Source organism: Plasmodium knowlesi (assembly GCF_000006355.2).
Source record: "Plasmodium knowlesi strain H genome assembly, chromosome: 6".
NCBI lineage: Eukaryota > Apicomplexa > Aconoidasida > Haemosporida > Plasmodiidae > Plasmodium > Plasmodium knowlesi.
In genome coordinates, this window is record NC_011907.2 from 71521 (window position 1) to 84687 (window position 13167).

At 43.3% G+C, this 13167-nt stretch overlaps 4 protein-coding genes across 4 annotated transcripts; 3 read left to right on the forward strand and 1 right to left on the reverse strand.

Annotated features, from left to right (window-relative positions):
* Nucleotides 1-1774: 1774 nt before the first annotated feature.
* Nucleotides 1775-3538, forward strand: PKNH_0601800 (conserved Plasmodium protein, unknown function; the record flags this gene model as incomplete). The annotated part of the gene is made up of 1 exon (XM_002261655.1): nt 1775-3538. The coding sequence occupies one exon, from the start codon at nt 1775-1777 to the stop codon at nt 3536-3538; it is 1764 nt and encodes a 587-aa protein (XP_002261691.1).
* Nucleotides 3539-5129: 1591 nt separating this feature from the next.
* PKNH_0601900 (conserved Plasmodium protein, unknown function) lies at nt 5130-6602 on the forward strand (the record flags this gene model as incomplete). Its single annotated transcript, XM_002261656.1, has 1 exon — nt 5130-6602. The coding sequence occupies one exon, from the start codon at nt 5130-5132 to the stop codon at nt 6600-6602; it is 1473 nt and encodes a 490-aa protein (XP_002261692.1).
* A 542-nt stretch (nt 6603-7144) lies between these two features.
* Nucleotides 7145-10263, reverse strand: PKNH_0602000 (conserved Plasmodium protein, unknown function; the record flags this gene model as incomplete). Its single annotated transcript, XM_002261657.1, has 3 exons — nt 7145-7216; nt 7384-7496; nt 7647-10263. The coding sequence occupies 3 exons, from the start codon at nt 10261-10263 to the stop codon at nt 7145-7147; spliced, it is 2802 nt and encodes a 933-aa protein (XP_002261693.1).
* A 1247-nt stretch (nt 10264-11510) lies between these two features.
* PKNH_0602100 (26S proteasome regulatory subunit p55, putative) lies at nt 11511-13057 on the forward strand (the record flags this gene model as incomplete). Its single annotated transcript, XM_002261658.1, has 2 exons — nt 11511-11633; nt 11777-13057. The coding sequence occupies 2 exons, from the start codon at nt 11511-11513 to the stop codon at nt 13055-13057; spliced, it is 1404 nt and encodes a 467-aa protein (XP_002261694.1).
* Between the last annotated feature and the right edge of the window lie 110 nt (nt 13058-13167).

Below are 13167 nucleotides of genomic sequence, written 5' to 3' on the forward strand. Positions count from 1 at the left end.
ATATCCCATATGTACACAAAACTACTATCGACTGTGTTGATAGTTCACCAAACAGTTCTTTTCCTACGCGGAGGCAACTTCAGTTATACTCTCCAATACACACTAGTCCTGTGTGCATGTGTCAGAACTCTTCCCCTAGACATTTGGCGCAGAACCGATGGAGAGAACGCCTCCCCCCCCCTCCGATTCAATACTAACAAAATCAACTCAGATGTTAAAAAGAAGTAAAATTGGATCCCACAGTTCTGCCTCCTTAGTCCAATTGGGTATCTCCCTTCTATGTAAATTACCACCTCTTAACTTCAAAATTGTAAAAGAAAAGCATACAGGGGGCGGAGCCTCATCCACCCTTCAGGAGAGGTAACTTCTCAATCCATTCATATGAATACACACAGTGTAGCATAGCAGAAGCAGTGGAGACGACAAGTAGTTCTCCTAGCGGTGGGAATTCCCCTCATCTGTTAAGCCTCTCAAGAGGGTGGAAAAAAACAACCAAAATGTATCCAGCAATATGACGTTGCCACCAAGCCGTCCCCACTGAAGCTGCTTTCCCCTTGCCGGCACACGCGACATAAACGAACTCTCTTCTCCAGACCCAACCTGTTAAAACAGAAAAAAAAAAAAAAGAAATTGTTGGATGGAGTAGGAGATCTCCTTCGTTTGTTGTTATCTCTTTACCCTTGCAACCGAAGGATTTTCCTTGGTGGCGAATAAGCTGCGTTTGGTTTTCCCCCTCTTTTAGAGATCTCCCCTTGCGGGTGAAGGTTGTTCCCAAAAGGGAAAAGGGGCTCACTTTCTCCTTTTGTTGCCAAACTATTTTTTGCATAATTCATCAGGTGAAATTTAAATTTATGAACAATAAAAAAAAAAAAAAAAAAAAAAAAAGGAGAATGCTTTCATATTCCTTCCTCTTAGTGTTATTCTTCTCCCACCCTCCACCTAACACTTTAACCTTTTTTTCTTTTATATCTGTTAAAATAAATAAACTTTCAGCAAAAAAAAAAAAAGGGAACTCCCTTTTTTACGATTTCACAGAAGCACGTTGCTTCTTTTCAGAAAGAGAGGAGTAAGCATGAGTGTGATACAACACTTCGGCTCTCCAGGCGTACTTCGGCGCGAAGGTCCAAATGGAACCCATGTTACCGATGCATGCTAACGCTTCTAGTCGTGCAGGGTTTTACTGTACCTTGTGGTACAGGCTACATTATGCTATGATGCGTTGCGCTCTGTTTCCCCCCCCTCACTTTCCGTAGATCCAATTCACCCAAAAGTGAAAAAAGGTCCCACCCACCCTTCCTTACCACCTTGACGAAGGGTGTTTTTTTTTTTTTTTTTTTTTTTTTTTTTTTTTTAACCCATCAGAGATTCTGCGCTCGCATGCACAGTCGCATAGCAGCGTAACCTCTTCTATCAGTTTAGTCTCGTAACAGATTAACTGCCCCACCACAAACGGGCTTACGAGGCGAGCTGTTCGCCCTTGTAACGCCTTCCCCCCCTTGTTAACCTTAGTGGTACAGCGGAGCACAACCTGAGGAGGTGAAGTGTTCCACATACCTATGTACAGAATTGTGTTAAGTACATGTATGAGCAGAGGAATGCACGCTACAGTTGTATAGGTAAATTCCATCCACTTAAATTGAATGGTTTACTAAACAAGGAAGGGCGCGCCCACCGGTGTATGGTGATTTCCACGTTGTGCGCAAAGATATCCACAGTAATGACCACGCCGCCCCCCCCCCCCCCCAATAATGAATGAAGCCCGTAGAGAAGCACCATGTCGGATTCTGCGCAGGTGTACATGGAGAATGTACTCCACATTACGGGCTACCTACACCGACTGTTGTTCCTGATGAAAGAACTAGACTTTAAGGAGCACAAGATAAACAAATTGATTCAAGAGAAAGAGGAAATTTATTTAGAAAACCTGAACTACCTGTCTAAGAATAAAATTGATAGACAGGGTACCTACTTGACTGGACAATCGAGCATGCAGAATGAGGATCTCCCGCTTGAGTTCGAAAACCAGAACTGTGAGGCAGAGTGCGCACAATTGAGTGGGGGATGCGACGAAAACGACATGGACCCATCAGAGGCGCACCCAGTGCGCATTAAGGAGGAGGAACACTCCGAAGGGGAAGGCAAAATACGGGCTGTAGACCCTACCATGGAAAGGTCATCCCATGACTGCCAACGGAATGATCCCATGGACTCAGCCCAACGTGAAGGTAACTCGGATCATCTCTCCTACGACAAGGAAACACCAGACGAGCAGAGTGGTGATCTCCCCTTGGAGGCAAAAACGCACAATGCAGACATAAGGCCTGTCGTGCGAAAAGGGGTTAAACGGGAAGTACCAACAGATGATGAGAAGAAGGGGAAAGCCTCAAACGAGGAAGATCGTGTAGTACATAATGTAGAAAACCTGAATGGTAACTCTTGTGGGGGCGCAATCAAAACCACCCTGAAGAGCGAAGACGACCCGATCACCACCCAAATATACAAAAAAAAAAAAATCACTCAAGACATGGCCTACGCAAACACAGACGATGAAGCAAAGAACCAAGTGTGCAGACCCATACAAAGATACACCGAAGAAGAATTAGAAAATCTCCTGGACGAAATTATTAACGATCGAGAACAGTGTATGGCCTTACTGAAAGAAAAAATTTGCATAAACAACCAGATATCTTACCTCATAAAAACTGATTTCGATCGTGTGAAACGTCAACATGACAAATTATTTGTTGAGATGGAAATGAATGGTGAGTCGCCTCCTTACTTGCAAAACACGAGTAGAAACAGGAACGCCCCATCTGAGTGGGATCAGCAGGACAACGCCCATGAAAGGAGTGCTTTCACACATGATCAATTCCTAAACCATACGCACGGAAACGATATTCATAATAACGCCGCGAACGCAAGTAGTTCCCATGTCAGAACTAACCACAACAGGAGCACCCATCAATTTGACGCATACGACATGGACAAAACAAAAGATGATGATGCAGATAGCTCCTCCATCAAAGCCTTTGGGAGAAAGAATTATCAAATGAACGACGAGGATTACAACCCCTACACTGTGGGCAAAAATAAAAAAACGAAAAAATCAAAAAAGAGCCGAGGGGGCGAAAACGCCACCGCCAACACAAGTAATAAATTGAAGCTCGCACCAGACAAAGATGTCTCTCTCGTGGCTGATCATGTAAATGGTATTCGTGAAAGTGCAGTGCAAGGTGGAGGAAAAAATACATCCAAAAACGGAAACAGTAAAATGCGAATTCGTCTTTTTTCGGTGAAGAAACACCCGCAAGAGGAGGCCCCCTTGGTTTCGCAAACCGGCCAGGCTGATGGCACTCCTCCAGAAGACCTAGTTCCCGCAGGGGTGGAAGAGACACCACACTTATCCACCTCGGAGGGCAAAGCAGATGTAGCCAAATCGACCATCCATCAAGTAACAAAAACTGAGAACGGAGATAAGGTCGAAGAAGGTCCAACCCTCCATGGAGAACAACCCAATTCGAACAACGACAAAAAATAGAAAAAAAAAAAAAAAAAAAAAAAAAAAAAAAAAGTGATTTTTACAACTGATAAGATGCAACCGTTTAGGAGGGGGTGGGAGGGGGAATTCTCTGTGATATATTTTTTTCCCTCCACGCAAAGGACACACATGTACAAGGAATAAATTTCCATGTGCAAGTGGAAAAGAAATCAACCCTGGTCGGTTCGTTTACTTACCCCTTTATCTGCACGTCGAAACAGACGTTCGGTGCATTTATTCCCCGTTTTTGTGAATATGATGGATTCGTCATTTGTCCACAAAGGGTATCGTCACGCATGTGTGAACAAGAAGGATATGGTTTCTCACGCAAGCTTTTAAGGCATGAAGTTTTTTTTTTTTTTTTTTTTTTTTTTTAAAGTTCCATCCATCGGTCGATTTGGTAACACAACATTCAGTACGTTTTCAAGATGACAAATCCGTGTGACAGAGATGGAGAAAGAAAAGAGGCCCCTTTTCCTTTTCGAAAAATGCATGATCATTTGCATTAAGCTGTTGTTTCTGCCGCAGTGCAGAAAATCTTGTAAAGAAAAAATTGGACAAACCATTCGGGGGATTCCTCCCCATCGTGCGGAGCAGGGGCAGCTAAACACATGCACAAGTTGCATGGGAATGGAAGGCACATTTTTAGTAAGTAGAATTTCGTGAAAAAAAAAAAAAAAAATATATATATATATATATATATCATCACATCGTATCATCATACCATGGAAGGTAACAAATGTGCTAGTTCCTCTTGAGCACACGCAGAAGAATCAACTGATGAGCCCGTTCACAGTACTCCCACAACACAAGGTGGAGAGACGCAGTTGTCTAGTATGTCCTTTGCCCCATTTGTCCCCCTTTTTTTTTTTTTTTTTTTTTTTTTTATGTTACTTCCATTCTACAGAGCGGTCTATATGCACCAATTAGTTTCTCCCTTTTTTTACTACCAAGTGTGTAACCGCTCACGATATCCCCTTGCGTGCGTAGTTGTCCATATGTATTGATGCACACACATACATATATGTGTGCGTTTTTTTTTTTTTTTTTTTTTTTTTTTTTTCCCCCGCGGAGTGATACAAGGAAGGGGAAATCGACACGATACATTTTTCCACACTTACGGGTGAAGCACGCCTAAATTGGAACCCCCTAATGATAGCAACGAATTTAAGTAAAGAATTCGTCTGACACGCTGTTACTCTGTAGTCGGAGGTGACAACCCTCACCACCTCGCTTCTCTTCATGCATGCCTATTTAACCAAATACAACATCCAACACTGGCAAACTGTTTGTACGACTCTTCCATTTCTATCTACACATGCACAGTTTTCACCATCTCATCATCTGCTGGGGGTGAAAAGGGAACACACACATCAACACCGTTACGCCACGTAAAAAATTTAAAAGGCGCTTCTCCCTTCCTTGGCCTTAGTCTTCGCGCAGGAAAAATACCACAAGTACCAACCCACTAGTGCTCGCAGCGCATAAAGGAATTCCCCCCCGGAAACCATCATCCTGTACATCGAAAAGGACAAAAGAAAAAAAAAAAAAAAAAAAAAAAAAAAAAAAAAAAAAAAACCTACCGCGCAAGATGGCTCCCCCTAACATGGCACCGCCTACATTTATGACACAAAGGAAATACATACAATTAATCAGCTTGGCAAAAAAGTTGGATGCCTGCAAAAACGAGCTACTGCGTTACCGGAGGGGGGAGAAGACAGCCGTTCTACCTACCTCTATCGCTCCTGTGGGGGAAGGCTACACTGGTCTGTCAATCGCTGGACAGAATAAGCCTACCAACATGGAGAGACGCCTCCCGAAATCAGAACGCAACATGGCAGGGGGAAAACGGAACAAGATAAAATCTGTAGCCAGTGAACCCACACTCGGTGTGACAAAACGAAATGTAACACCTCAAATGGGTAGAAAAAAAAGGCACAGTGATCCAACCCCCCTTAAGAAAAGCTTTTCCAAGGAGGGAAACTCAAATGGACAGAACATAAAAGACGAAGGGGTAGTACCCAGAGTATATCTAGCCAAAGGAGCAACCTTTAGTGAATACAAAGCAAAGAAAAAAAAAAAAAAAAAAATTCAAAACAAGGCACAAATTTCTTCCCATCATAAAGGAACACAGAACAGTAGAAAAAAAAAAAAAAAATTTTGCACCTTACCGAAAACGGACTTCAGCAAAAGGATCACCAGTGTAGCTAGATGTAACAAAAAGTGGGTTCTACACAAGGAGGGAAATTCCGAGTATACATTTCGGAGCCCCGAGGGTGGGGGTGACCTAACCACTTGGAACAGGGAGAACCACAGTGGAAATAACCAAATGGTTCCATGCCAGGTAAAAGAGAAATTGGACCTCATGCCCCTTGTACACACAAATCAGGTGATGGAACGCCCCCCAGACATTTCCCCCATGCTCAGCAACTCAACAAAGAAGAAGAAATCAATTCCTTTATCTACAGAGAGAGGAAAGCAACCACTTACCAAACCAAGTAAAAATGAAAGAACATCGGATTTAGAAAGCCACCTTGCCAATGACACCAAAAAAAGACAGGATGAACCTGCCGCCAAAAAAGGAATCCCCTTATATAAAGGTGTAGAAATATCCAGGAGAAAGTTAAGGAGCGTTTCTAGATGTACAACCCAATCTGCTAAACATACTCGTCCACAATTGAGTTCCTCACGGGGGTCATTACAAAAAGGGATCTCTACGAGGGGTGCATGCGCCACCCTTGATAAGACCGTTGGGAACACACAGAAAAGAGCTAAGAGGGTTCTTCCATCTCGTCCTTCTCTGCGAGCTTCCCCCCTGCGGAATGCCAAACGGAAGAGACAAAGCGTAACGAGGAAGACCGCTACGAAGCGGAGCCTCCTTCACGCTCCCCCCACTCAGCAGCGTTATCTGGACCATCAAGATGGAGAGAAGCAAAGGGCCAACCGAAAAACCGTAAAGGATTTCATGAAGGCATTGAACAATTCCAGTGTTATCATTTGCACGAATGGGCACAAGAAGCGACCGAAGCGGGGCAGGCGGAAATGCCTTCACACTCGGGTTTAACAAAAAAAAAAAAATAATAAATAAAAATAAATAAACGAATAAATAAACGAATAAATAAACAAGTAAATAAACAAATAAATAAAACAAAACAAAATACAAACGGGACATGCATAACGTGACGGAAAACACTAACATGTGCATGTCTACATACACGTGGGTTTACTTGCATGTCATTCTTAGATGACACGCGTTGTTCTTCCCTAACTTTTTAACTCCATAAGTGAGCTCTCCATTTCGTACGATTGTTTGGCCTTCCCTCCACCCCTTTTTGTGTGCACTATTCCAAAGGTGAATTTTTTTTTTTTTTTTTTTTTTTTTTTTTTTCCTGCTGTGCACAAAAAATAGCTAGCTACTTCGAACTGTTTTTCATCAAATGTAAGCCTCCTTTTTTGATAATTATTTGTACCGCTTGATGGGTAACACAGTAAAAACTGTAACGGTCTCATTTAATCGAACTAAGGAAACACCTCCATGTGCTAATTTGATCATCCGGCTAAGGTTGACTCATTTTCCAACTCGCATTTTTTTAGCTTCCCATTATATCATACCAAAGCAGCGTCATATTGGGAGGGGGTGTTTTCTCCTTCCCTTTCCTTTGGTTCAAGTACACAATCCTGCGTGGGGGAAAAAAAAATGGGGGATGAGGAATTCAAGTGAAACATGTCTGGTTGGACGGTCATTACGAGGGGGCCCTCACTAATTCGTCAATCACATTCACGAGCTTAATTTTCATTTTTTTTTTTTTTTTTTTTTTTTTTTGTTCTTCCCTCCCGTTTGGTACCAGTACGAATGGGCCAACTATCACCTCGGAGCTGTGCAACACGCCCCTTTTTCCTGATCCGTTCAACTCATCGACCATCCTCCGCAGGCAGTTGTACACCTCGGCATGCGTCCCTAAGGTGGAGTAAAGGTTGAAGAAATATGAGCGTCAAAATTCGCAGAAGAGCTAAAAGCAAAAGACGCGGTGAAAGTCGTAACTGTTTGGTGCGCCACAAAACGCATTGCAGAAAACGGGCGTACTGTACACACGCCATTCAGCCTCACTCGACGTCAGGGTCATCTCCTTCTGCTGACAGCTTCGCACCCTAACGAGGTCCAAAAAATCGTTCAACTTTTGCAGAATCTCCATGGAGAAGTAAAGAAATATGTCTTCACTGAACTTGGCAGGAGGCTCCTTCTTCAGGGATATATTCGTATCGGTCCAATCCAATGAGGTGATATAACGCACACTGGGCATATGGTCTGGGGGGGCACACCGCTTTGGCACCAAACCCATAACGTCCAGGTAAAAGCTTAAAATGCACATATGAATCTGGCGCATGGTAACTTCACTAAGCGAATTATTATCCATAGATTCCCACACATGAAAAAACAACCTTGCGAAGAGACTTCTGCTTATCTGCGATAAAATGCTCCTCTCGGGAAATTTTGGAACTTTCGTTTTGCCTGACCTGTGCAGGTGAAATGAGTTACCATTCTGGGGAGCAGACTCCCCACAGGGATAACCATCCAACTGTGCATACCCCCTCATGGGTAACATAAAGTCGAGCACGTGCAGACAAAAGTAACACAACATGGACTTGCTCTCGAAGGGAAGTAAATCCAAATGTTGCCAAATGACGTGGTGCAATGTACGCATGGTATGCCACCTAATCAGATCGGCATTCTCTTCAAAGGACCTGAAGGTTGGGTTCGCTCCATTTGGGTACTCGTTCAGTTTTTCCCAGGGGGCATTTCCCATGTCTTCTCCGTAACAACAGGGATCCTCTGCAGTGTGCTGATACGGGGGGTTAATTAACTCTTCACCCCCCTGGTCACTCGAATCGCCATTCTTTTTTCCGGTATTCTCACACCACACATATACATCGTAGGGAAAGTACATCCCTGGGGGCCTATCCAATGAAGACGCACACACCCCAACGAGAATATCCGACTTGGCCAGGGAGTGAAAAATTCGAACCACAAAAGAGCAATCCTTTGCGTCTAAAAAATGTACCCTCTTTTTCGTTTTTTCGAAGAAGTAAATATGTTCGCTATTCTGCCTGACCATGTTCAGGTGATTTTGCGAAAAAGAGTCCCTTCTCTTCATTAAGAAGGAAGAGCAATACTTTTCATAAATCAGACGCACAAACTGGTAACACAACAGCAGAGTGACCTGCTCATCAGAGATGTTCTTCTCGTTCACTCCGAAAAGGAAATCCGCAATGTTCTGAAGGGAAAAATCCTTCCATAAGTGGTGAACCTTCCTATTCATGGCGTAAAAAGAACCATAAAAATTCAAGTTCAATTTTGCCATGGAAAGTGCTAGAGAGGAAATTTGCAAAGCTGTAAAATTACCCAGGACGTGTTCCCTTTGTATGAGTGAGCCAATCTGCATGGCCAACTTAACTTCTTCTCCTTCGATCTCCCTGTACAACTGATTTAGCTGTCCCTCAAAATCATTACGTAAAAGTGAGTTATACGTATTGTGCATATTTGTTGTGCTCCGGTATCGGGGTGTATACACCTGGGTGCACTTCACTACAGTGTCAACATAGGACTGGAAAGATTTGCTCCTAACTCTCCTATGTAGACTAACTCGTTCGTACTTGTTCTTTCCATTCCACGAAGGAATCATCTTCGAGAATGAATACATCAAGTTGCATATGTCTAAACTATTCAACAACATAAGATGTTCTCTCAAAATGGAAGAACACAAGGAGAGAAACTCCACGTGTACCACTCCCAACTTTGCTAATGAGTGCAAAATAATAACCATCTTGGAGATGTTGTATCGGTCTACATGGAGTAAAGTTGTCTTCCCCCTAGTATTAGAAGAGCTTCTAATTTGGTCCATTCTGTTGGATCTTTTCCCATTTGTATGCCACTGAATCCCCTCCAAGGAGGTATTCTCCTTCCCCTCAGCCCTCCTCAACTCTTCCAACATAACATAATCAGCTAAGTAGTAACCCAACAGATTATACTCCCTTACGTTCAGCTTAGCGAACATGTTTAATACACAACTTATACAATCCAAATTTATGGACTCCAGATTAAGGAGAAATCTAAATGCTATTTCGTTGTACACTTGGTGGTACCTCCTTCCATTTGTTGTCTTCTCCCTCTCCACTGTGACATGACCATCGAAAGAGATGAACATAAAAGGGGAGGAAGAACTATACAAAGGAGATCCCGCCCCCTCTTCCGTCAGTCGTTCCGAGTTGTGTTGTTTTCTCTGTTTGACACCATCACCAAAGAGAAGATCTACTTTACCCAACGAATTAGCCATTATAAAGTAACTTTCTGTATTTATCCTGTGTAGCATGTATCCCTTCACCAACCTGTTACATGCCTTGACCCAGAAAGGATGCCCTCTAAAGTATTCTATCTTCGATAAAATGTTCATGCAATAAGAGAGGTCGCGTCCAAACATTTTATTCAGCTTTATATTATTTATTGCTCCTTCGAATTGTTTGAGAATAAGATCTGAGGGATGTCTTCCATCATGACGTTGCCACTTCTTTCCCTCGGGGGGGTTGTCTCCCCCTCCTTTGGACCCCCTCTCCTTCAGCTCCCCATTCAGCTTGTTAAAGATTCGGCTGATGCTCGAGGAATACTCCCCTGTGTTGCTGAGCATTCTTCGGCTACCCCTCCAGGGGATCACTCTCCGCGGGGGCCACATCGGAGGGGGGGAAAATGGCAAACTGGCAAACTGGCAAAGTAGCAAACTGGCAAACTGGCAAACTGGCAAAGTAGCAAACTGGCAAACTGGCAAACTGGCAAACTGGCAAAGTAGCAAACTGGCAAACTGGCAAACTGGCAAAGCGGCGAGGAGGGATGTGACCCACACAGGAAAGGTCAGTTCCCTTTCGACACTTCGCCGCTTTGCCACTTTACCTCCTCACGGACCTATCTATCATCCATTTTTGTTCGTCACCCCCCCTCCCTGGTCCATCCCACACCGAAGAGGGGGAAAAAAGGAATACACAAAAAAATGCAAAATAATAGCACAGAGGACGAAAAATATGTTGACACCTTAAAAATTGGAACGGATACTACACGACTAGGTGCCCAAACAGTGGGCATTCCATCCCAGTCCTTACAAATTGACGATAATTTTTTAGGCAATCCTTCTCCCTTTCACCTCCCCTCATGTTCGCAACAGCCCACCTGCACATGTGCTATACTGCCCTTATGTTATTCCCCACCCGGTCCATGCACCCTTGGGAACCGCCTCCCAACCATGTGCATCTCGCTCCCGGGCGGCCTTACAATATTTTTAATTTTCCTCCAAGGATCTGCCAAACAAAAGGGCGGAAAAAAAAAAAAAAAAAATATGACTCGTTCAGAAAAAAAAAAAAAAAAAAAAAAAAAAAAAAAAAAAAAATTCAAAAGGTTAAGGTTATGCGGTAAAATAGCAACGTACACCTGAGCAAGCAGATGACCAGGAAGGTGAAGTGGAGCGAAAGCCGAACCAAAGCCGATGCCCAGTGATCACCGTATCGAGCAATTCTGCTATTACTAACCCATCCCATGTTCCCTTTAAGGAGTCACTAAAAGGGTAGCGAAAAATAAAATATAAAGGGAGAGAGATTCTCCCCCTCTTTTTTTTTTTTTTTTTTTTTGCCCATTCTTCACTCGTCCTCCTTCAAATTCGAACATTCCTGGTGTACCATTCTCTTCACCACTACGTTAACGCGTGACTGTTCCAGGTAAGTGTTCAAATTCTTCTTCTCCCCCCCACACACACCGCATGCGCACGCACAAATTATAGCATGCATAACGCTAAACACCACCACCCCATTGAATGCACACGCCCTAATTACGATTCTTCTCTCAACGCCACTTGTTCAGGTTATTCACACCTCACCGTATTCTTGATCATCCGTCCAACATTAACAACCGAAGGAATCCTCGAAGATAATTCCCATGGAAGACAGTGCAGCGAAGATCATCGGTTGCCATGACAGTCTGTTGACCGACCCCAGGATCGCGCAGGATTTTAGCGCAGAGACGGACGACCTATTGACCGAGGCGGAGAACCTCTTCAAGGTAAGGAAGCATAAGAAGTAGGGTACTGTGCGACAAGGCCATCACCACCACCTTAACCCTGCCTTACATCGTTACCGCTTCAATCCGATGTTACAGCGTTACCACTTCAATCCGATGTTACCTCGCTACCTTCCCCTTCACAGATTGGCGATGGAGAGTTGGCCATGGAAAAGCTCATCGCCATGGAGAAAAAGTGCAGACAGGCATATGACGGAAGCTCAACAAGCAAAATTGTACAATTCATCCTGAACAAGTATAAGCTAGCGGGAGATTACAAAAAGATCAATGAGTATTTAGTGTTCTTTAATAAAAAGAGAGGACAATTGAAAAAAACCATCATCGACATGATCAATCTCTGTAAGTTATGGATCCCCCAAGTGGAGAGTAAAGAGGATAAATTGAATTTAATTAACACCCTATGCACAATTAGCGAGGGTAAAATTTTTGTGGAGGTAGAAAGGTCAGAAATTGTAAGGGTACTTTCCAAGATAAAGGAGGACGATGGAAACATAGAAGAAGCAGCCAATATCCTACAGGAGGTACAAGTGGAAACATTTATATCGATGGATAAAAGGAACAAGACAGAATACATCCTGGAACAAATGAGGTTGGTGTTGCTAAGGAAAGATTTTATCCGGTGCCATGTAATCAGTCGTAAGATAAACCCCGCCCTGTTAAAAGCTCCCGAATTTGCAGATCTAAAATTAAAGTACTTTATGTACATGATAGAGTACCATATTAATGAGGAGGCCTACTGTGAGGTAGCCAAATGTTACGAGGAACGATTCAACACAGAGCATGTTTTGGCAGATCCAAATCTCTGGGTAGAAGAGTTAAAATGCTACATTATCTTTTTAGCTCTCTCGCCATTCGAAGATCAGCAGACAAAATTACCTAATCTACTAAAAACGGAGAAAAAAAAATTAAAAGAAATACCAGTCTTCCAAAATATCGTCGAGGATTTTATCAACATGGATTTGATCCAGTGGCCCCTTCCTTACCAAGACGAACTTCTCAACTTTTACATTTTCAATGACAGCAAATTTGTTGGTGGACAAAACAGATGGAATCTCTTTAAGAAGAAGGTTATGCACCACAACATCCACGTTATATCCAACTGCTACTGCCAGATATCACTCCTTCGCCTGTCTCAACTCCTGAACGCATCTGTGGACGATTCGGAAAGCTTCCTGTCCGAATTGGTCTCCAACAAAATATTGAATGCCAAGATAGACAGACTGCACGGAATCATCAAGTTCGGTCAGAAGAAAACCCCCGAAGTGTTGCTCAACAATTGGTCATCCCAGATTCATCAAATTCTTAACCTCCTGGAGGAGTCTTCCCATCTCATACAGAAGGAACGCATGCTCCACGAGGCCAAGCTTAAACGTATGCAATTGGAGAGTAAAAATATGTCTCTCTAGGGGGGGAGGCTCTCTACCCCCTTTACCATTTATATGGTCAGGTGATTAATTTCTACAGTTCCTCCTACTGCTGTAAACATTGTGCCAAACCCTGCACCTCCAGGTAAACA